At 44.4% G+C, this 22335-nt stretch overlaps 1 protein-coding gene across 3 annotated transcripts in view; it reads right to left on the reverse strand.

Moving 5' to 3' along the window:
* The window catches only part of PDE8A (phosphodiesterase 8A), a 148014-nt gene that overhangs the window by 115400 nt on the left and 10279 nt on the right, over positions 1-22335 (reverse strand). Inside the window, exons 1-2 of one of the 3 annotated variants that reach the window (XM_061347314.1) lie at positions 3532-3700; positions 3273-3346 (exon numbers count right to left, since the gene is read on the reverse strand). The exons of 1 other annotated variant lie outside the window; for it this stretch is intronic. Coding sequence is in view for 1 of the 2 variants with exons in the window: in XM_061347310.1 (XP_061203294.1) it covers positions 2826-3086 (261 nt within the window). In the remaining variant the exon portion in view is untranslated. Of the gene's footprint in view, positions 1-2825; positions 4382-22335 lie in introns of those variants that run through there. One more of the 3 variants, XM_061347310.1, reaches the window with a different exon arrangement.

Here is a 22335-nt window from a genome sequence, read left to right on the forward strand (position 1 = left end):
TAGGGGGTTCTGTGCTACAGAAGAGCACATAACTTTTTAAGCTCGAGTTTGTAAACTGATGCAAATCACAAAATACAGTATGCTCACACCACACATCCAGAAAATCATCTTGACCAGAAGAAAGACAAAATAAGACATAAACATAAAGCCAGAAAAGGTCTGGGGCTAATCAGCAATACATGTAATGCCATTTTACAATTAGCGTGAGTTATTTCTTTTTATGATACTGACTTGAAAAGCATTCACTATAGCTAAACACCAGATTCAATAAAAGTTGTTGCACTATTATACATATTTTAATAAACTTAATGTTAATGCCAGCCAAAATTAAAATATGAAATGTACACATGGGCTAAGTTTTGGTTTTAGTTCTAGCACAGGACTCTTGGCTTTAATCTGTGCATATACAACAAAAGACTCTGAATGAATTTCAATCAAAGTGCTCTGACACCAAGTGCAAATGCCATTCAGGCAGGTTACTGGCTATTCACACAAATTCTGATGACATGACCACTGCTCAAAGCACAAAAGCATCCTGTGTTCATGTGAGGGTATCCCAGGGGCCATAAAGGGTGTATGACAAGCACAGTGAAGCATAGCAATGGTTCCTAGTAGCGCCCTAATTATTACAGTTCTTCTTCAAATCAAAAATCCTTTTAACTCCAAAACGGCACAAGGTCCTGCCCAATGCTCCTTTTGGCTTCAGGAATTTCAGGCTCCTGTCCATTATCGTCAATGTTCTCATCAAACTTCGTTTCTTTCCAAACAAGTTCAGTGTCCTATGAAATCTGCTCTCTGTGACAGCACAGCCCTCTCCTTTAGCACAACTACTAAGACAACACCGTTATCCAGGACACTAAGAACTCTAAATCTGATCATATTATACACACTAATGATAAAAACAGAGAATGAAATACCATGTTGCTTTATAGCTCTAAAGAGTATTACAGGATTTTGCACATGAAAATCAGACAGATGTGATGGCTCCAACAGATTCTGTATTCAGCTGAGCACAAACAGAATTCCATTCTCACTTCTCAAAAACCATCGTTTCACAGCAATGTGCTTAAAGTGATGACAAGGGCAGAAAATACCACAGAGTGATAAAAATCAGAATGACTGCCAATGAGAGTACAGTCTGAATAAAAATCAGTATCACCCTATAGCATCTGGCCGAATTATCCAAACTTAGAAACAAGAATTTTTACAGAGTTCTTGAAATCAAACAGCAAAATTTAACAAAATTAAGACCACTTCCCATGAGTGCCTCTGGAAACACATTTTAGAGTTGTTTTTTAACCCATAAGCAAGCACACAGAAGGCAAATTCACAGAATATAAATTTTAAGAATACTTTCGGTTTAGATTCTGTAATGTGCAGTTATATTCAGTATTAAAAATCCAACTAGCAAAACTACTGTCAGGATTCTGATGACAAATTAAGTGTCTTTAATGTGGTTATCATATTAAACATGCTATAAGCATGTCTATCATGTGTGAACAGGGCCATAAAGTTCACTGTCCTGTATGTTATTAACACAAAAATTTAATGTAACACCATTCACCTTCATGTTCTGCCTTAGATATTTTAATTCCTCCTCCAATTCACTACCAACAAAGTTTCTTCTCAATTTCTAGACTTCTTTTAAAGTCCTATGAACTGAAATGACTGAATTCACATAACAATAGAAGAAAATAAACCACATAACTTAAGAAAATTATTCTGGGTCAATGCTCCAGAAGCCATCTTAATGAGCATGTAAAAATCCTAAGAAAACTACAGACCATTAGTTCCTGTGAGCCCACAAAACGCTTGACATTTTGCTAGTTCTTGCCTGCATCTCAAGCCTGTATCTTGTATTTACGGCATGTGTACCTCAGTTCTTACCACAGTAACCCAAAGCAGATCAGCCATGTTATATAATATCCCTTGGGCTACTACAACTTGGTTTTACTTTTTATATTTGCAATTACTTATTTTTACAAAATACAAATAGCTCCACCCCCAAAAAAAGCAAAAATATAGGACAGTGAAAACCTACAGCGTTAGGATCTAAAGTACGGCTCATACATAAACAGGCCATGAATGGAAAGTAAACAGAGAAACAGGCACTCCACACCACTCTCTCAGTTAAAACTAACAAAAATCACAAATTACAATTTTTTTCAGCATGTGCCTAGCGCATTCATACAGCCTTGGGTTGTGTCTCTACGTACGCTAGCACACTCAGAAAACCCTCCCAAAAACACACTATCTGCAGCAACAGACAAGGTCAACAAGTTGTTAATGTAAATCAGTACCCAGAGCAAAAACCGCTGCCGCTCTCCTTTCAACTTTCTGAATGGCAGAGGTATGCAAACCGATCAGCTGGGCTAGCAGATGCCTCAGACTGCGATTTGCCTCCGCTTCCAAATAAGACAAGCACAAACAGCAACACTGGACAATCCAGCACAAACACACACAAAGAACACAGTAGCAGTGCAGCTCCCATGCATGGCGGAGTCCCACCACGGACGGACGGACGGGGGCCTCCGGGTTTAGAAGCAAGACCCGTGCCCCTGTTTCTAACAACTGACGAGGACAACTACAGTTTATTTCCTCCCCAACATCAGGAAAAGGCATTTTGTGGAATGAAGAAAGAGAATTGGGTACATCTATAAAGTCGTTTCAGGAGACTGGTTAGTTTTCTAAATGAAAGTAATCGCTAAAGCCAGAAAAAGCTTCCCTGCAATGTATCACTTCAGCAGGGAGACTCGTTGGGTTAGTCCACTACAGCCAGCTCCCGTTCTGAGAGAAACAGCGTTTATGTTTAGCACTCTTTTTACCTTAACACTGGATCTGCTGGTCTCGACCTCTGCCTCCATGCTCTGGCTGTTCTCTCTCTTGTTTTTCTTAGAGGAATTAGTCCTTGCCTCATAAGTGGACGTGTTGTAGCATTTAATGAATAATCCTGGGACGGGGTTGCCTTGCTGCTGTTGAGACATGGTTGTGTTGGTCTGGTGAGGGGAATTGCACTCTTCAGACTCACTGCTACTGTGACAGATCACTCTGCTGTCAGAGAGGTTGGTGCTTGGAACACAGCCCATGCTTTGTGGCCACCTGGGGAATACTCTAAATTGGGTGTGTATATAAATATATATATATGAATATATATATGTATCTTTCCTTCCCGTTGGTATTTTCCCCCTGCTTAATTTTTTGTTAACAGGTTGAACCTCTTCCCTGGGTCTCCGCTACACTCTGAAGCATTGCCATCGGTCCCTTTTACACACCAAAAACGTGTCTGTTCTCCTCGTCCTCCAGGAAACGGGTCCTTTTATCTCAATCTCAGCAGTGGGCTGGGGAGCTGGAGGGAAGGGGTGAAATCAAGAACTGGTCTACTTCATATTTTCACAATTATTTTTTCTAAGCCATCTGAGAATCTTGCTAGAGTTTTCTCTCCTCCAGGGAAAAACAAAAAAGGCAAGAAAAAACAAAGGGGGAGGAAGGGCAAAAATAACAAGAAGCCCCCTAGCCCCCCAGAACACGCACCCCAGCGTCTTCTTGGCTCAGAGCGGCCGGGGGCACTGCACCATCTCCTCCTTTCTAGTCCGGAGCACGGCGCATTTTCCACCGGGGCTTGTACGGCGAGACCGGTTAACCCGGGAACGGGCCGGGGGCCGCTCCCCACCGCGTCCTCCGCGCTCCCGGCCAGCAGCGCTCACACCTCGCGGTCCTGCTCGGCGCTGTGCCGTGGGGTGCCTTGGGACCAAACACAGTAATTTAAACGAATAACAGGAATAATGGAAGATTGCCCTTCCGCGCCGGGGAGCCGGCTGCGCCCCTCACACCGCGCTGGGCATGTCCCGCGCCGCCTCCGTCGCGGGCGGGCGGCCGCCGCGGGGGTGACATTCAGGTTCCCGTCGTCGGAAGGAAGAGCCCCCCGTCAGGCTGCAGCAGCATCCCGCCGGCGGGGCGCGGGGCAGGGGCGGGCCGGGCCGCGGGGAGACCCCTCAGCGACCGGGCCGAGTGCCGGGGGCGGCTCTCGGAGAAGCGGGGCACAGAGCCCGGAGGGTTTCCCAGTGCCGCGGGAGAAGCCGGCGCGGCTGCCGGAGGCATCAAAGGGCCTCCATGTTGGGGGGATTTCTTTTTCCTTTTTTTTTTTTTTTTTTTTTTTTTGGTCAGAGAAACGATGCGAAACGGCGAAGAGAAAAAAAATCAAAAATTAAGAAACAGGAGGAAAAATTAAAAGGAGCGATAAGTAGAAGGAAAACGATCCTAGCGTCCCATCCCGGCGGAAAGGGCTGCAGCGGCGAGAGCTCTAGTTCCCAGGGCCGTGGTGCCTGCATCCCTTGCGGCAGGGAAACGCCTCTCTCCTCGCAGCCGCCGTCCCTCGCTCTGCGCTCACCTTGTTATTATTGATGTTCCTCAGCAGCGAGGCAGCCTCCGCACCGCCCCTCCTCGCAGCAGCCCCGCCTCGTGCCCGCCCCGCGGCCCCCCGCCCTCGGCGCTTGACAGCGGCGGAGCCAATACAAGCACCCGGCGGCGCTGACCTCCGGCCGGCGCTGGCGTCAATGCAAATCACCCGCCGAGGGCCAATGGAGCGGCGCGGCTGCGCTCGGGCGGGCGAACTTCAAACCGCTGCCAGCGCTGTCACCGGAGCGCCCCGGGTCTGGGACCCCTCTATCTCACCGTTCCCCAACCGCGGGTCCTGGTCTCCGCGGCGGCAGGTGCAGCCGGGGCACTTGCACATGGCTGCAAGGCCCGTGTCACTGCACGACGCCAGCCACCTCGGGAGGCTTGAACCCAACAGCGATACCCATCTGTAGAACTCTTAACCCAGCATCAGAAGCCCGGCTGCCCTGCGCACGTTCACACAGGCAGCCCACCTGCGGAAGCCAGCAAGCTGCCACCATGTAAGGATACAAGAACTGTAAACAGCCAGAGCCCAGCATCAGTTGCTATTTCCCATCACCTTCCTTTTCAACTCTGGCTGTGCCAATTTCTTTGAAAATATTATTGAAAACAAAGACTTCAGAAAGGGAAGATGGTGCTATGGGGGGATACAGACCCTAAGGCTTGGAAAATGAATTGCAGACCCTTTCTGGCACATGTAATAAACTTTTTTCTGTTTCTGTATCGTATGGAAGTAGCTATACTTCCTTATCATACAGATGAGTTGTGAGCAGAGATGTCTGTACATACTGTAAGAGAGAAAACAGAGTATTTTAATCCCTTTAAAATGCCATGCCCAGTGCCGCACAAGTTACAGCTATAGGCAGTACATGTTTCAGAAGTACCAGCTCAGGTTCGGTGACAGACGTATAACACCTGACTCTACCAAAGACCACACACAGACTGAGGGGCTTGTAGGAGCCCTGCTTGTGTTCCACATGGGTCATTCACTTTCTTTACTATGTCATTTGTCGCTCTGCCAACCTTTACTCTCTAATGGCTCACACAGGTGCTTCTCTAAGGTACTCTGTTTTCACTAGCTGAGGAACAGCTCAGAGGCAACAGCATTGTAGGGAGGACCCAATCAAACGCTGGATTTAGGAGCATGGAGAAAACCAAATATCAGAGACACAACTTCTGTCAATAAGCTCCAATGTCTGAGGAGGGAAAAATGATGTATCACATGCGGAAACTATTTAAATGACTCCAAACTCGTATTGTGAATGCTTTTGTGTTCCCCTATCAGAATCAGCATTTCAGAAGAAACCAATTCAGTGTGAGCATTGCTGTGCATTCAGAGCCTTTGAACAGTAGCTTAGCTACAAGACAAATGCCATCATAATTAATAGCAAAAGATGCAGATAAACGATGAATATGACGGTGAGCCACACAGCTTGGTGTCGTCGGCAAACTTGCTGAGGGCGCACTCAATCCCACTTGTCTATGTTGCCGACAAAGGTGTTAAACAGCATCGGCCCCAGCGCCAGCCCGAGGGACGCCTCTCGTTACTGGCCTCCACTTGGACATGGAAAATCATGAGGGGAGAGCAGGGGCAGCCGTGAAGGGTGGTTGTGAGGGAATTCCATGAGGGGAGAGGAAAGGCAGCCATGAAGGGTGAGGGGCTGCCATGAGAGAAGATCATGAGGGAAGAGGAGGGGTGGCTGTGAGGGTTGAGGGGTGGCCATGAGGGAAGATCATGAGCAGAGAGGAGGGGCGGCCATAAGGGAACATCATGAGGAGAGAGGATGGGTGGCCATGAAGTTTGAGGGGCAGCCATGAGGGAAGATCGTGAGTGGAGAAGAGGGGCAACTGCGACAGTTGAGGGGTAGCCGTAAGGGAAGGCAGTGAGGGGAGCAGATGTGTGACCATAAGGATTGAGGGGCGGCCATGAGGGAAGATCATGAGGGGAGTGGAGGGGCAGCCATGAGGGTTGTGGGGGCCTATGAGGGAAGATCATGAGGGGAGAATAGGGTGGCCATGAAGTTTGAGGGGCAGCCATGAGGGTAGATCATGAGGGGAGAACAGGGGCAGCGTGGGGAGTGAGAGGTGGCCATGACAGGTAGGGGTGGCAACTATACAGAGTGGGTCACTACGGGAAGCAGATGAGGGGTGGGCGTGAGTGGAGATCATGAGGGACAGCCATGATGGGAAATCTTGAGAGGAAATCAGTTTGCCCTTAGTGACATGATTTAGTGGTGGGGTTGGCAGTCCTGGGGTAATGGTTGAACTTGATGATCTAAACAGTCTTTTTCAACCTAGTTGATTATATGATTCTATAATATAGATAGCAAGAATGGCAAAAAGCAGCTCTTCACTCCTACACGTGAGAGCATCAGTCAATGACAATGAGAATACATTACAGAGTTAGGAGATGCAAAGCCAAATGTCAGTGCTTTTGAGAAATGTGTTTTTTCAGGATAACCACAGTATTTGCACTATCAAAATGCTTTTATTTACTCATCATAATCACTAGTGTTAAAAGCTGGAAAGTCAAGTCTTTCATTCCTCCATGTCTCTGCCACAGTACAGTTTCAAGTATAAGCACTAGTCACATAAACTTCATCCACCCCATTAATTTAGATGATCTATATAGCCTCTTAGAACCAGAAAAGACATTGGTTTCCTTTCCTCTCTCATCACTTTTGATACCCACTTAAAATAAGCACTTAAAAAGAGAAGGGAAAGTCTTAACATAACTGCTTTAAACAGTGGGCAGTCTTTGGAGAGAGATCTTGTCCTCATTCTTTCCTTTATGTTAAACGTTATTTACTAGATCCCGTTAATAAGAGTTCACTTAAGGGCAGCTAGAAAGAAGCTGAGTGAGAAAAGAATACTGGAATTCTTACTTGTGCCATTAACCACAAGTGTGGGCTCTCCTCTTCTTCACCCTTAAGGATCTATCAGCAAAACTGCTTTGCACTTGATTTCTGGTGGCACCGGAGGAGTTGAAGACAGCAAAACTTCATTTTCAGAGCTCCAGTTTCAGTTTGCAGTGCTGACACCTAGAGTTAAGCTTTCAGCTTTGTAAAATAAATGGGTTGGATTTGCAGCTACACAAAGATGAGGTGTACATTTCATGGTGTCATTTCAAAAAATATCCGTATTTAAAACATGTCTGCTTTCCACTTTAGAAGCAAACAAATTCCCATTCAACCACTACTTCAGCTTTTCCAAATGACAGACAAACAAGTACTGGGGAAAGGGTGAGAAATGCTTTGTTCAACATTACATTATAATAGCATGACAAAACAGCAAAGGGTACACATAGATATGATGTGCATGACCTCTTTGCACTTTTTCAAGAGTTTTTCTACAACTAACCCTAGACAGGTTATTTCAGATTACCAGATGAATTCTGATTAGTTCAACCTACAGCCTAACTTCAAACAAATATAAAAAACCTCCATTTGCAAGTTTTTCAGATGAGAACTCACACTGCCTTGAATGGGAGGATGAGGTGAGCACAAAATGTCTGAAGAACCCCTTAGCAGTTTAATAAAAGGCACTGAGAAATCACTGGAGTTGTTGCTACACTGATGAAAATCCAGTGAAAGGAAATTTTCTATTTGAACAAGACACAGGCACAGGCATTGGCTTGTTTCTCTTCAATTTGAAAACGCTGGTGCTGGTTTTTATTGCTACAGAAAAATACAACTGAAAGTAGAGATTTACCCACAGCCTAGATTAGAGAGAAGGGGGAAAACGTCAAAATCATTGCCAGCGGTAGTCGTTTGTCACTACACTATGTGAGCTCTGTGAATAAAGGGGGTTGTTCAAGCTTATTTGATAAACTGCATCTCAGGAAATGCTGGGCCTTATTAAAAAAAAATGAAATAATGAGAAATAGCAGAGGAAGAATAGGAGCGCAGACATTGGCAGATTAGGGCTGTGGGGGAAGTGCAAGGTCAGTACAGAGTCAGTAAGTGAGGGGTCAGAAGAGAACTAGCTCTAGGAGACAGCTGGGGAATGAGAAAGGTTATTTATGGAGAATAAGGTTGAATTTCATTCAGGACTGAAGAAAAAGAAAGAAGGCTAGGAAAGAGCTTGGAATGAATGTTATCAGTTTGGTTTGCAGAGCAATGCGTGCTGTGGGAGATCAAAGTATTTAGAGAACAAATAGGTAAGCTTAAAATTTTAAAAGGATTGAAAATTAGAATATTCAGCCACTTCCCCATCTACCCCACAGATAAATTACACTGGATCCTGCATTTTTTACAAAAGACTGAAAACCGCAGACTCCCAGATCTTCCTCACTGCTCCCCATCTGCTACCTACCACCAAATTTCATAAGTGAAAGCACTTCCCTGTTGATGTATCAGCAGCATGCATCCATTTCACACAGCCTTTAGCCATTTCCTGTTGCACACACTGAGTTCATGCAAGAGTACTGGGACAGTTCATTCTTGTCCAATTACACAAAAATGCGTATGAAGGCCTTGAAAAAGTTTGGTGCCAAAATCCAGTTCTGATAATATTTCACTTGCCAAGACACTGAGAGCCAGAATTATGCAGAAGAAATGATGGGCTAACACCTGTATGAGCAATAAGTATCAGTGTGCTTTGAAAAAATGTTTGTTCAGCAATGGCAGCATAAGAGTGCCTGCAACTGAGTAAACACAAGGCAGCAATCTTGATACAGATTACATTGGTTTAATTGCTTCTCTCCCCAGGTCAGCTGTATGTTCCAAATGTGTCTTTTGGCCTTCTGAAAAGTTAGGCAATCCTGCTGGTCTATAGGCCAGCAAAGGAGGCAATGGGGAGGAGGAACTGTGGAAAATGTGCCAGCACACAAACAACTGAATGGACTCTACACTGCTAACTACTGACACACACAAGCTGTGACAGAGCTCGTCTCTCCAGCCTCGAGATCTTTACTGTAAGGGTGATGAGGCACCGGAATGGGCTGCCCAGGGGAGCTGTGAATGCTGCATTCCTGGCGGTGTTTGAGGCCAGGTTGGACAGAGCCTTGAGTGGCATGGTTTAGTGTGAGGTGTCCCTGCCCATGGCAGGGGGGTTGGAACTGGCTGATCTTAAGGTCCTTTCCAACCCTAACTATTCTGTGATTCTATGATTGTAAGATAGTCTAGAAGAGGAAACAGGGACCATATTCTGCCTTAACCACAAGTTAGTATCAGCATTACACCCCATAAGCAGGCCAGGGTACATCTGCTTGTTTGTGTATAAGCAACTGGAACTGGGCATTTTCAGGTTATGTGAGATGTGTAATATCTGTCCTGGGACAGATCATCCCCCACCTCCTGGGATGTACAGAAGTACAACGGGTTTATTTTTCTCCATCACTTTCCTGATGTCCTGAAAAACCCTAAAGCAACTGTCAGAAGTGCTGCTCTGGAGGCCTGGCAGGATGTCTGGCTTGCTGCTGTTGTGTAATTGCAATTGCAGAACACAGACAATTGGAAATCAGGGCCTTCAAGACAGTGTAAGTCAGCAACTTTTTCAACTCTGGCACCAAACACATTCAAGTCGAAAGCTCAGATACTTCACGTATGTACAAACTTTGCCATCATCACTGGTGTCAAAATGGCTTTCACAGCTGTAGTTTACGCATCACACTCAGTACTGCTTAGTGGTCCGAAGGATAGGCACACTATTTCTGGGAGAAGGATGTAACCCCCTTCTCACTGTGTCTTCCTTCCACCTCAGTTACCCTCTTTGCTGTCCCACAACATAGAAGTCTTTCCTAACCCCATCCTACCCTAAAGATTTGTCTCCTTTTCTCATATTTCTTAGTCCCTCCTGCTTCTTCCTGTTTGTTCCTCCTCTAAGTACCCAAGTATCCAAGACTTCACCCACCTAGAGACCATCAAATCTGTCTTTCCAGTCTCTCCAATCCCTGAGAACCCTACACTGCTGGGGAACACAGTACTCACGGGATGCTGGAGGCTGCACTGTAACACCCAGCTTGTCCAGCAGTGCCAACCCCAGAGCTCAGTGGGAAGAAGGAGTGCTGTGTGAGCTGCTGCTGCCAAAGCAGCCTCCAACAGCTCCCACTGCCTGGCCTTGCCTCAAGTCAGCCAAAAATTTGTGGGGAAGGGAAGAACAAAGCACTGTCGTCCCCACCCACTCCACTATAATTACCCTGTGCTTCACAAGCAGGATTATCTATCTGGATACACAGTGCCACGCAGCCAGCTGTGACCATGGAGAATTAGCTGTTCCCCTCCTGGAGAATTTTCCCTTCTCTCTTCCTACGTATTTTAACTAACTTACATTAATTCAGTATGCTGTCCTTTCAGTTTGTGATTTACTAAACCAAGGATAAGAACTGGTTCTCCTGATACAAAGCCGATCCCTCTTAGGTGGGGTGGTATACCAAATTCCTACACCCTACAGCCTGCTGTCTCTCTGCTTCTCAAGGGTACTGGATCCCCAGTCTTAGCCAGTTAGCCTCTGGCTCAGTCCAAGAGTGACCCCTGCCTCAGGATCCTTCAGACTCCTGAATGGATTTCTGGTGCCGTAACACCCTGTATCACACTGTGGCCTGCCTGGATCCCCTAAGAAAAAGTGATAAAAAGTTTTTCTTTTTTAAAGATTTCCCCTAAGAAAATCGGTAAAATAAACAAGCTATTTTGCTCTTCCATCAGTAGGTTGGTTTCCTTTGGTCATCAAAGCTAGAAGGATGAGCTCCTAGTCTTTGTCAGCCTATGCCAGCAGCTAAAACAGGAGTTCAGGCTAATGAGGGAAGACTCAGCCAAAAGAGGCTTTCAAAACCACGGATTTTCTCTCCCTGACTCTCTCCCCATTTCCCCTCTCCCAGGTCCCCACTGCCTCCTGCCCAGCAGCCTGCTCCTAGTTAACCAGTAGCTTTAGTGGCCAGCATCCTTAACCCTTCCCAGAGAGTCACAGAGTTGCAAAGAGAACAACAAAATACAAACCTAGAAAGTCATCCCTACAGTATGGCAGCAGCAGCTGAAAAGCTCCTTAAAATTACCCCTTAAGACAGGCTGCACACCTGCAAGACAGATAGCTTTCACAGGGGCTGAATTTATTATTTAAGGAACAGATCCATCATCCATGATTGTACTGAGCAGTAATTTATTATGCATTCACAATAGGATACAATCCCATATACTGGCTGCAAGATTTATGTTTTTAGATCACTTAAACATCTGAAAATTTCATCCTACAAACATGTCTGAATGTAAGATAGGAAACTGGACCTCATCTGAATATTTAACAACTCTTGGCTGTATTCTCAAGTACATTTTCTTTCTTGGGGCCAAACCGATACCTTTAAATAACTCATTCATATCTAACAGTGTACCTGTTCCTGATGTTAGGTCTTTCTGTGGAGGAAGGCAGTATCCTTACATATGTAAAGAAACCGAACCCTTAGTTAACCAAGAGAAGCATACAGAGATTGTTGTGCAATTTAGCACTCTCTCCAATTGTACCCCTTTTCCCAGGAATGCTTCACATCCAGTTCCTACATTACAATCAATACAATTCTGTGAGTAATGTTTCATTCATCATTCACGCTATTTTTCCAACCGTATTCGTGTTTCTGTAAGCTCCCATCAGGGAAGTTGTGCTCCTTGCCACTTGCCTGCATGCAGCTCTGCGTGCAGACAGCTGTAAGGAGGAATGCATAAGAATCCGACCTCTGCGGTGCCATAGCACAGCGCTCATAGATCATGAGTCTTGTAAACTCCATTTTACAGCTGTCTGCACATCCAGCTGAGCAGCAGGAAGAGCAACACCACAAAAACTGCAAGAGGAGATGACAACTTTGGGGAGAGATAAGGAGAAACCACACTGAGGGCAGCTGGAGAGACCAAATCCTGTAAGTTTTCAGGGGACAGCTATTAAAAAAGAGAGAAAGGGGGGGACTTGGAATGTGCTGGGGAGATAAATCTTCCGAGTTTTTGAAAAGGGGAAGGCAGCACTTGCAGGCTCACTCACCACAGCCCTAACAAACATAAATCTTAGCCACATGGGCACCATCTTTCCCAACATGCTCACCAGGGCTGGCTGCACTGCAGCTATCGCAGAAGGATCTGTCATATTAAGCAGAACAGCACTTGGCAGTTTGTGTGAATTATGGTTACAGCTGGCACAGCTGGGTGCTGCAGGGGTTGACAGGCTCTGCAACACAGTCACAGCAGTGAGCACTGAAAAAATGTCATCAAAATGGTTTTGAATGGAGCTGAAGAATAGTTTTAAAACACATCCTTTAAACTTATGAGAGACTTCCAAACAGATGGGGTGGGGGAAGATCTGATAAACTGGGGGAGGCTGATCTCATGGTTTATATTTGCCTTAGCAAGACCTCCTGGGTCTGCACTTACTCTGCCTGAGTGGGTTCCTCATGCTCAGTCCAAACCTCCTCTCACTTGAAATAAGCTGCAATGCCACCTCTTTGTCTCCCTGATATATGTCCAGGGCGCAGTTCTTTACTCCCTATCCCATTGCAGAAAGGCTTCACACTCGGTAGCTGCAGGTAAACAAGGAGCAGCGCCGCTCCTTCTGTTATCTCTCACATGCCCCAAGCGCTAAACAGAGATTTCCCCACAGCCCTAATCTGGTTTATACTTCTGGTTTCTGAGAGTTTCAGAGGAAGTCAGTGCACACATTAGCTTTACAAGGAATTAAAATAACCGAGTCAGAACAATCACCCCTAAGTTCAGTACCGCAACAAGGATACCTATCTGGCAAAACAATGCAACAAGTATACCTATCTGGCAAAACAACTGAAGTAACCCATCTCCTTGCACTCTTGGAAATTTATTAGGCAGAGTCATTTCAGGAGGTCAGGATCATCCCATGCACATGGCATCTTTTCAGACCCCCCATGCAGACCACTTCACTATTGCTCAGCCAGCATAAGCAATTAAAATTTACATCTTCAGAATGTGAACTTTTTGAGTCTCGAACACAAAAAGAAATAACCTTTTTTTTAAAAAAAAAAAAGTTCTGAGAGCCGAGAACTTCAAAATCTGACCTAAAGTGATTATCCTTTTCAAAGGAAACTAGGTTAGTAACTGTCTATTTCACAGATTCACATGGGAAAAGTTATGTGGCCTTTCGAGAGAGAAGAAAAAAAGAAAGGATGTCTCCTACACAAGACACTAAAACACTTGAAACAACCTCACTATTAAAGTTTTTTCCAAACACAGTCATGCTTGTTCTCAGCAGTAACAGCAAATCCCAGCAAAATCAGTTTTCCACTGGGGAGAAATACAGGTATCCAAGAAAAATGCTACAAGAGAGACCAGTCTAAAGTCAGCTTTCCCACAGCAGGCCGAGCATTCACACAGACTCATGCTGCACAGAGACAGGCAGCAATTGCAGCTCTGTGGTATTAGGCTGTGGCTCATTATCCAGCGACCCATTTATGGTTAGCATGGGGTGTTGCTCCCCATTTGCTGCATCAAGAGTTCCATCTTACTTGCTCACTTTTCACTCTGCGCCCTGACTAACCCATACACCATGCACAGCTGGGCAAACCTTGCAGGGGCCTCTGCCCAGGCTCGCTCTTCCCCTTTACAGGGGGATTTCTAGGAAGTTCTGGGAGAGGGACACCAGGAAACACTTGCCTTCTCTTGCAGGTTTTCCCCCAGAACACCAGCGGATTAACCCTGAAGTTGTACCCGACTAAGTAATACACCATTCTGCTCTCTACCAAACACCCCGCAGAGGTGGACAGGAGGGACATAACAGGACTCTTACCCCTGCAACTAACTTACCGAAAAAGAAACCACCAAAGCTGGAGGAGTCTCACAGCTGAAACTGTGTCCAGCTGCTGGTATTTCACTGACTAGGTAGCAGGTGATCAAAAAGGAAAACAAAGAAGAGAAAAACAACATAGCTAATTCCATCCCTCAACTGAGTGAACATTTTAATGTTGAACATTTAAGAATGAAAAAAAGGCACTAACCTATAGTAATAGAGATATCCATCACCATACGTATTACCTGCAACATTAGACACTCAGACAGAAATCACTGACCCAGAGGTTTAAGTAAGAGGGAGCAGATCCCTGGATTGCATGTGCATGTAAAACACATTGTTCTTTATTCCCTTGCTGGTTACCTATCTTGGCTGCTCCTTAAAGCATAGACTAGAGAAATGAAGCATCACCAAAAGGTGACTCTCTTTCATACAAAGGACCCTGTTCAATGACCAGGGCTGTTAGAACATCCTGGGCAGGGGGGGCAGCTACACCAGGAGATGCTCACAGCTCCTCATGACAGTGGCACAACAAAGTCTCTGCACTGCAGCCCTTGATAGCTTGTTGACCAAGACACAGTCACAGGCTTCCAGTGCTGGTCAAAAAGGAGGAGACAATTTTTCTGCACAAGACTGTTTTCCAAAACCCAGCCATTTTCATACCTGCTGATTTTGTTTCTCCAACGCAGTGAGGTTAGTACCCAGAATCTCCTGTGTGGTCACGACATGACACTTAGGCAAACTGAGATAATTTAAAATCAGATTTGCTCTTCTTTATTTGGCTGTTTATTATAGTTTTGCACTTTCATTAATACAGAAAACTCCGTTAGAACAGCCACCTTCACTTTTGTTCACTGCCTTTAGTTTTAGTGTCTTGTACATTAGCACAGTGCTGCAACACTCAATAGAGCATTAGCCACATTTTTAAAAGCTTCCTGTTAGTCCTAAAAATGTTGCCCATTAGAGGAAGAGATGGACATGCCAAACGTCCCAGGACTGTTGAGGACAATCTGTTATGAATACAGTCTTGGAAATTATACTTCAATGTCATTGCAGATGATAATGTAGTTTGGCTATTTCTAAGCAACCAGGCTGCCTTTAGATGTTTTCTTTAGGTGTATGGACATCATTATGACCTCCAACCCACAGCAGAAGCATCCTTTGAATTCCCCTTCCTCTCTGTCAAACACTAATAATTTCTGCTTTATACTAGACTGTTTGTGGATGCCACTAATTCATATTCAACAGCTGATTACAGCAAGACCTGGTTGGGCTGTGGATCTGTACCATTCAGGTACCAAGCAAAATAGTTTGCAAGCTCTCACAGGGACTCAGGGAAGCCTGAAAACACCAAAGCATGCTGAGTAACTCCTCACCCCTGCTCAGAAGAATTAGGCTATTTATCAAAAATATTTTATAAGCACTTTCCCACATGTACCTAAATACTGACCTATATACACATATATATAGGGACTAAACAGTGATGAAAGCTGCTGATTTTCTCCCTTTTTAGGATTTCTACTTTTATTTTTAAAAAACTTTTCTCACCATTTTGCCACATGACATCATTTTTTACTATCTTAATACAGTGATCTATTAATAACATCAACACATTAAGAATTACAATTTTGCCTTCCCATCTGATGCTGCTATTTGAGCTGCTTTAATTGGGGCAGACTGATCCCCCATTTACCCCAACATAGCATTTTGTGTTAGATCCTTGTATTTGCACAGGGTTGTGCTGACAGCATCTAGGCTCCCCGGAGGCTCTGGGGACCTTGCTCTTGTTTCCTTTCTCAATCAGATTTTCTGCATTTGCTCCCATGCAATGAACTTAACAGACAAAGAACTGAAGCAGAGATGAAGACTGAAAATTACAGCAGGAAAAGAAAGTAAATTAAGCAGGGACATTGCTAGACATAGATTGAAGTGCAAATAAAAATTCTCTGTATATTTCAGGCAAAACCTAAATACCCAGACCAGCTTCCTGTTTCAGTGTAAACTGCACATACTTGGGCCATTTTCTCATCAGTTTAAAGCCAGCATCATATTTGTTACAATGACAGCATATTAACTGATGAAAGCACTCGGAAAGACATTTGGGGAAGAGAAACAGAATTTTATCAGACTAAACTCACAGTGCACAAACACAGGTCTTTAAATACAGTTGTGCCCCTGCATTATCAAAATAAATCAGAGATAGCTTCCATTTTACAACCTTCTTACAAAAAGACATGAATTGCCCAGCTCATCCTCCACCTCATGAGAACGTGAACTTCTGATAAAAAGTTTGTTTCTGTTGTTCTGCCAAGTGCTAGGTCCAGAACCTGGGAGGATTAATAACAGGAATGGGCTGGAGACATGTGATTTAGTTAACCTTGTTTGCAGTTCATCTCCTTAGCAAGGTACAGCCTGACCTTAGGTGACTGTGTCTAAATGGAACAATTATGGAACTCAGCAGTGGGGAAAAAAATGTAAAACAAAAACAGACTGGAGCCATATCACTAAAAGAATTTAAAGTGTTCAGCTAGATTATGTACATCAGAATACACTACATCCAAGCTTTGTTAACTGCTTCAGTGAAAAAAGAGCTTCAGAAGAGACTACAGAAACCTTGGACTTCTTTTAGAACTTCTTTCTTTTATCTCTTGAGCAGCAAATAAAAGCAAACTTTCGTTTATCTGAGGTTACATGGCTCTGTCACAGACATACTGAAACACACCATAAATATTAGTTGATTTATAATTCTAATTTCTTACAGATAAGTGAACATAAATCAAGTGACTTGCCCTAAGTTACCTAGGAAGTATTTGTTATTGCCTGGAAGTAAGGCTGTAATCTGACACCCTTTGCTGCAGTGTCCACCTTTTGAAACTTCAGTGGTTTCTGGGAAATCATATATTTAGGACAGTTGATCTAGCCAAGTAGAATTCCATATTTTTGAAGTACTTCTAACATAACCTACAATTCCGCAGTAAAGCTCTGCCTCTGCTAGAGTTAGAACTTGATCAGCACCAGCAACAAATTGCTTGGTGTCAGTCATAGCGTTGAACTGTCTAATGATCATCTACAAGGCTTTATCACAACTTTATGATACCTGTCTGAGAGCGCACATCTCTGAAGGACAAGTTGTCATGGAAGTGCTAGTAACAGACAAGCAAGATAGCACTTAGTGTAGCAAGTTTGCCCTTAGAAAGCAATATCTCCCAGCTTTGTTATGAATGGGAACCACACAGAAGGAGAAGCTGGTGCACTGGGGGACATGTGCAGTGGATTTACTCAGTGGGGATTAACATGACACTTTTGAGGAAGCTCAGAAACCCACAGAGAACCTCCCCACAGCTGTGCAAGGAAACGGTGCTCAACTCCATCTGTTTTCTTAACTCTGCCAGTTTAAAAGACTTACTAATTCTTGTTTGAGCATGGAACTGCTGGCATTTTCTGCGTAACAGTTGGATTCCTGTTCAAGAGGGACTTGAAAAGCAGCACTTCTAGCAAGATGAGCAGCAGGCACAGAAGTGTGCTGGCGTGCTCTCTTCCAGCCTGCTCATGGCTCTTTGCAGCCAGATCACCTGGAGTTCTCTGGTGCTAGTATGCAGACAACGAGCACCAGGATCACAAGCAACTCCACTGAAGCCACCGAAGGCAATTTTGGTCCTTTACGTGATGCCTTTCAAATGTTGTTTGTGGGCACAGGAAAACACCAGAGACATGTATTTGGGATATAGTCATCAAAACGAGGCATCTTGGGACACTAACAAATGCCCACTACAAGCCACAGAACATATGCCTGCTGCCTGCTGATCTGCTTTGGAGAAAATTGCTAGGGGTTGCAGGCATTTGTTTTGTTATGTACTTCAAGGGCCTCCTGTGGCCAGACAGGCCGGATGCAGCTGGAGCCCTCCCTCTCCTTCCTGGTGCACAGTGGAGCTGGGAGGCTTAATCATGGCTATCCAAAGTCGTAGGATGGCTCACTGCGTTGCCCTGGACATAGCATTAGGAGGGACAATCCCCAACCCTTACACATCCCAGCCAGCCAGTCAGGAAACTGATGGGTGACGCCCCCTAATTCTTCCCACTTAAAGCAGCTGTTTAGTCCTCTTTTGAAGTGTGTTTCTTGAGTACTGAGTTGTACAAGTTTAAAATTGGGTTTAGCCAGCCAGGGTGGATGGACCCTGACAAAGAGCTTTTAAGCCTCCTCTGTGTAAACACCTGGTATTTTAAGCAAGCATGTTAAAACACGACAACAGCTCCTTGCACTGGTACAACAGGTTACTGACTGTAATTCTCAACAAAGACAATAGTCATGTAACCACAGAATTTAGCACGTTTATAAGAAGATTCAGTGTTACCTACAAAGACAAGACTGTGTGCTAGCTGGGGTTGGGAACCCAATTTCACCAGTGCATGGCTCCCTCCTCACAACAAACTGCTCATCCCCTCAGATACCCACACTGTCTCAGTCAGACACATGAGTACGGTGATCTGATCCAGCCCATCACACACTGATACCAAACAGGTAATAGAAGGCAAAGGGATTCTATATAAGGGGGAAAAGGAGTCAGGAGAGCTTAGAAGAAAACACTGGATCAAAAGGAAAATTTTGTAGCACAATTCAACTCTCATCAACACAGCCTGCGTGGTGCTGCCTCTGGCTTATTAACACATAGTATAAGAACAAAGCTAGATGCAAAAAGACTAGTAAAAGGAAATCATACTATCTGAACAAGGCATCTCTTCTGCACAACACCTGAGATTAACCTTTGGAAACCAATATAATTTGTCATTGAATTAAAAAGTACAGTGAAACCCCCAAGAGCATTCACATGAACCAGGAGCAACCTCCAGCTGATGTACTGGTTAAAGGAAAGCATTTGAGCTATGTACCACAGATATTCAGTGTCTGGACATACTATGGTTTTTTGAAATATATCCATATTCTATGGATGATGCTTGAATGCCCATTGGAGTATGTCCCGAGACAGCTCTGTGAGCCATGCAATGAAGGAGCCACCTGTTAGTCCAGGTTTAGGGAGTCCATTAGTAAACTGGAACAAACAAGGTTATGGAACAGAACAGTCTATGACCTTGAGATCTCTCAGCAGAGAACAAGCTCTTTCTTACTGTAAGAGTAGTGTGATGCTTGTCTGACCAGCAGCTTATTGCAGAGCACTGTCTCACTAGCTCACCTCTGGGCATAACAGGTAGTTATCACTTGCACAGAAATGAAAACAGAAGTTAATGAACTAATTAATTCACTTGGTGTTTAAAAATGCCTCCTTCCTATCCCCCCTCTGCCCCTGATTCCTAAGTACACTATGTAGAACGGGTCTGATTCCCCTGCATCTCTGAGTATATGTATACACAGAGCTCCCTCTTCACATGGTTATCTTTGATGTAAAGCCACTGTGTGTTGGCTAACTTTACCTAAATCCATTATAGACATCCCCTCGTGTAATATGCACCTTGCTTTAGCATGCAAGACATTTGGTTCCCAAAAACATGATAGGATGGCCAGAGTAACCACTAACCAGACATGCTGGAATGCCTGAAAGTGTCCAAGATTAGTCATTTGGCAGCAATCCTGAGGAAATGTAGCTTTACATATCCTACCCTGGACAGAGAGGTTTAGTGCTTGGGGCCTTGTGGCAGGCCTGAACCCGACTCCTTCCCTTGCAGCGTGCAGCACAGCTTAGATCAACCGTGACTACACAGCTAGAGCTCGGATGCAATTTTTCTGCATAATTTTGTCTCCTGTGTTTGTCAACCGAAAGGAACATGCATGTATAGTATACACATCTATTTTCTATCAGAAATCTGGAGGGTGCATGTGTATTACACGAGAGATCGAAGGCTGGAGAAATTTTGTTCTAATTTGAGGGCAACAAAACAAAATTACTGAAGAGCAACATGTGTGCTTGTCAGCTATACAAATCAAGGCAAATCCAAGGTTGCATTTGTGTACTATCAAGCTGGCAGGACTGAGAAGCAGCAACACTTCTTTGGTCACCAAAGCTAGATCCAGGACTTGCATGGACACATAAGAAGAGCTGGCACCTGCACCTCACTGAACTTTTAACAAGAGGTTCAGTCGCCTACACATAAAGGAACATAACCTATTTCTTATGTCACATTCACCCAGGCAGGAGGGCACAACTCAGAGCCAGTGCTTAGACCAAGCCAGCACGCTTACACCAGCAGCTAAGTGCTGCACTGAAACAGCTCAGGAGCAACTCACAGGTAGCACAGGTGGAGCAGCATGGCCAGGCTCCTAGGCTTGGTCTGCATGACTCTCAAGTTTGCTTGAGCTTAGTGCTGAGCTCACACAGAATTAGTCCCACCAGTTCAGGAGCTAGCGTGCTTACCAGGAGACCATGGACCTGGGCATCACGCTGTTGTGTGGGGCTGCCATGGCCTCAGCATTTCTACTCAGAGCTGCAGAAAGTAAACCAGTTAAAACATGCAGAAACTGGCAGCTGCCTTAGTGTTTTTCACATGTTAAGCTGCAGAACTGGTCCCAAGTACTCCCGCATTCAGGACTGCACAGATGATATTGCTCCTTCAATGTATGACATTCATGTAGCATTCCAATGGCAAAAGAAACCAGCACAACAGAATGGATGAATGGAAAAACGATTGTTTCAAGTTGATCTAAAGGAAACATTTAGTCATGCATGGGAAGGAAAAAAAGTGAAAAGGTGACTAAAATAGAACGAAGCAATTGGAAGCAGCTGACGTTTGATGAAAAGAAAGATAATTTCTGGGGTGAGAAATGTGAAAGCCTTGAGTATTTTGGAAGGGCAAGTTATGCATGGCTTCTTAATCCTTAACACGGTGCCAGGTTATCCAGAATCCACTCCAGACAGGTTTCCGAAAAGGTTTATTCTAGAACTAAGCCAAAATCTTCAGCCAACTGTGGAAAATCTTATTTAGAGTCAGACTAACACTTTGTGAGCTCATGTCAATGTTGGAAAACTGCTCCAGCTGAAAGCATGAGGGAATAGTTTTGCAAAGGAAGCCCTGAGTTTTAGCCTGGGTTTATGATTTGCAATAAGAAAAGGCAGAAAAGGAAACCAGAATAGTTGATAGAGCCATTATTGTCCTTCCATTTCCCAAAGAGCAAACAAGTTTCATGCTGCAACAGAGACAAGCACAGGGGTTTATTTTACATGAGCTTTACATTCGTGCACTTAGCCTGCAGACACAGAAAACAGTTCCTTGGGCCTGCCCACAGCAATTCATTACTACAGATGTGACAAAACCCAATTCTATTTCTCCAGCCTATGTCCAGATCACACCGATTACCATTAAAAATCTCTCTCTAAATGGCAGCTCAGTCAGCACAGTCACCCCCAACTGGTAGGAATTGAGGTGTGGGCACACGGGTGACACTGTCATGGGCACATACAAATGACTTTCCCAATGCAAACTTTTTTTAGGCTTTATGTAAACATCTGGGTACATCCAAGCCTGAGGCATCCTGGTCATTCTTTTTGCTGGGTCACCAGCTGCTCTTCATGTGCTGTCAGTCCCAATCCCTCTGTTTCATTTTTCTTTTAACCTGGACAGAAAAGTTAGTAGATAAATGACAGATACTACCTTGTCCTTTTAGTAAATCATTTGCAGACATGGATCAGCATTTTGTGATGTTAGGGACATGGTTTAGCAGCAGACTTGTCAGTCTTGTGTGTATGGTTGAACTTGATGATCTTAAAGGTCTTTTTCAACCTAAGTAATTCTATGATTCTATGTATGGATATAGGTAGGAAGCCAATCAGACAGTATATTACTACTTTTCATAACAAGTACTGATGTTTTGCTTCCATGAGTGTCCACATCATTTGAAGTCACAGGTTAGAAGCGTGCTGTAGTAAGCAAATATTAAGTCAGACACTTGTGCCTATATAAAGCTATATGGAAGAAGAAAAGAGGAGTTATGTGAAATTCATGACATCTGGGAAACACTATCTATAGGGAGTCCAAAGACAGTGCACATTGCCAGCCTGGCAGAGAGCACACAGATATCCCAAACAGAAGCCTAAGAAAATAGAAAATCAGTAACTATTAAGCTGACCTCAAAATACAATTTGTGGGTGTCCAGACCTGTTTGTAAATTCAAGCCAAATTTGAGAAATTATTGTGAACACGGACAAAAATTCAAACCAGAAGTGTATAGCACATTCAAACATGCTCTGAGCAGAGGGGCTGGGT

The sequence above is a fragment of the Neopsephotus bourkii genome, unplaced genomic scaffold, assembly GCF_033783945.1.
Source record: "Neopsephotus bourkii isolate Nb327-2 ecotype Australia unplaced genomic scaffold, CSIRO-AGI_Nbou_v1 NB_318, whole genome shotgun sequence".
Classification (NCBI taxonomy): domain Eukaryota; kingdom Metazoa; phylum Chordata; class Aves; order Psittaciformes; family Psittacidae; genus Neopsephotus; species Neopsephotus bourkii.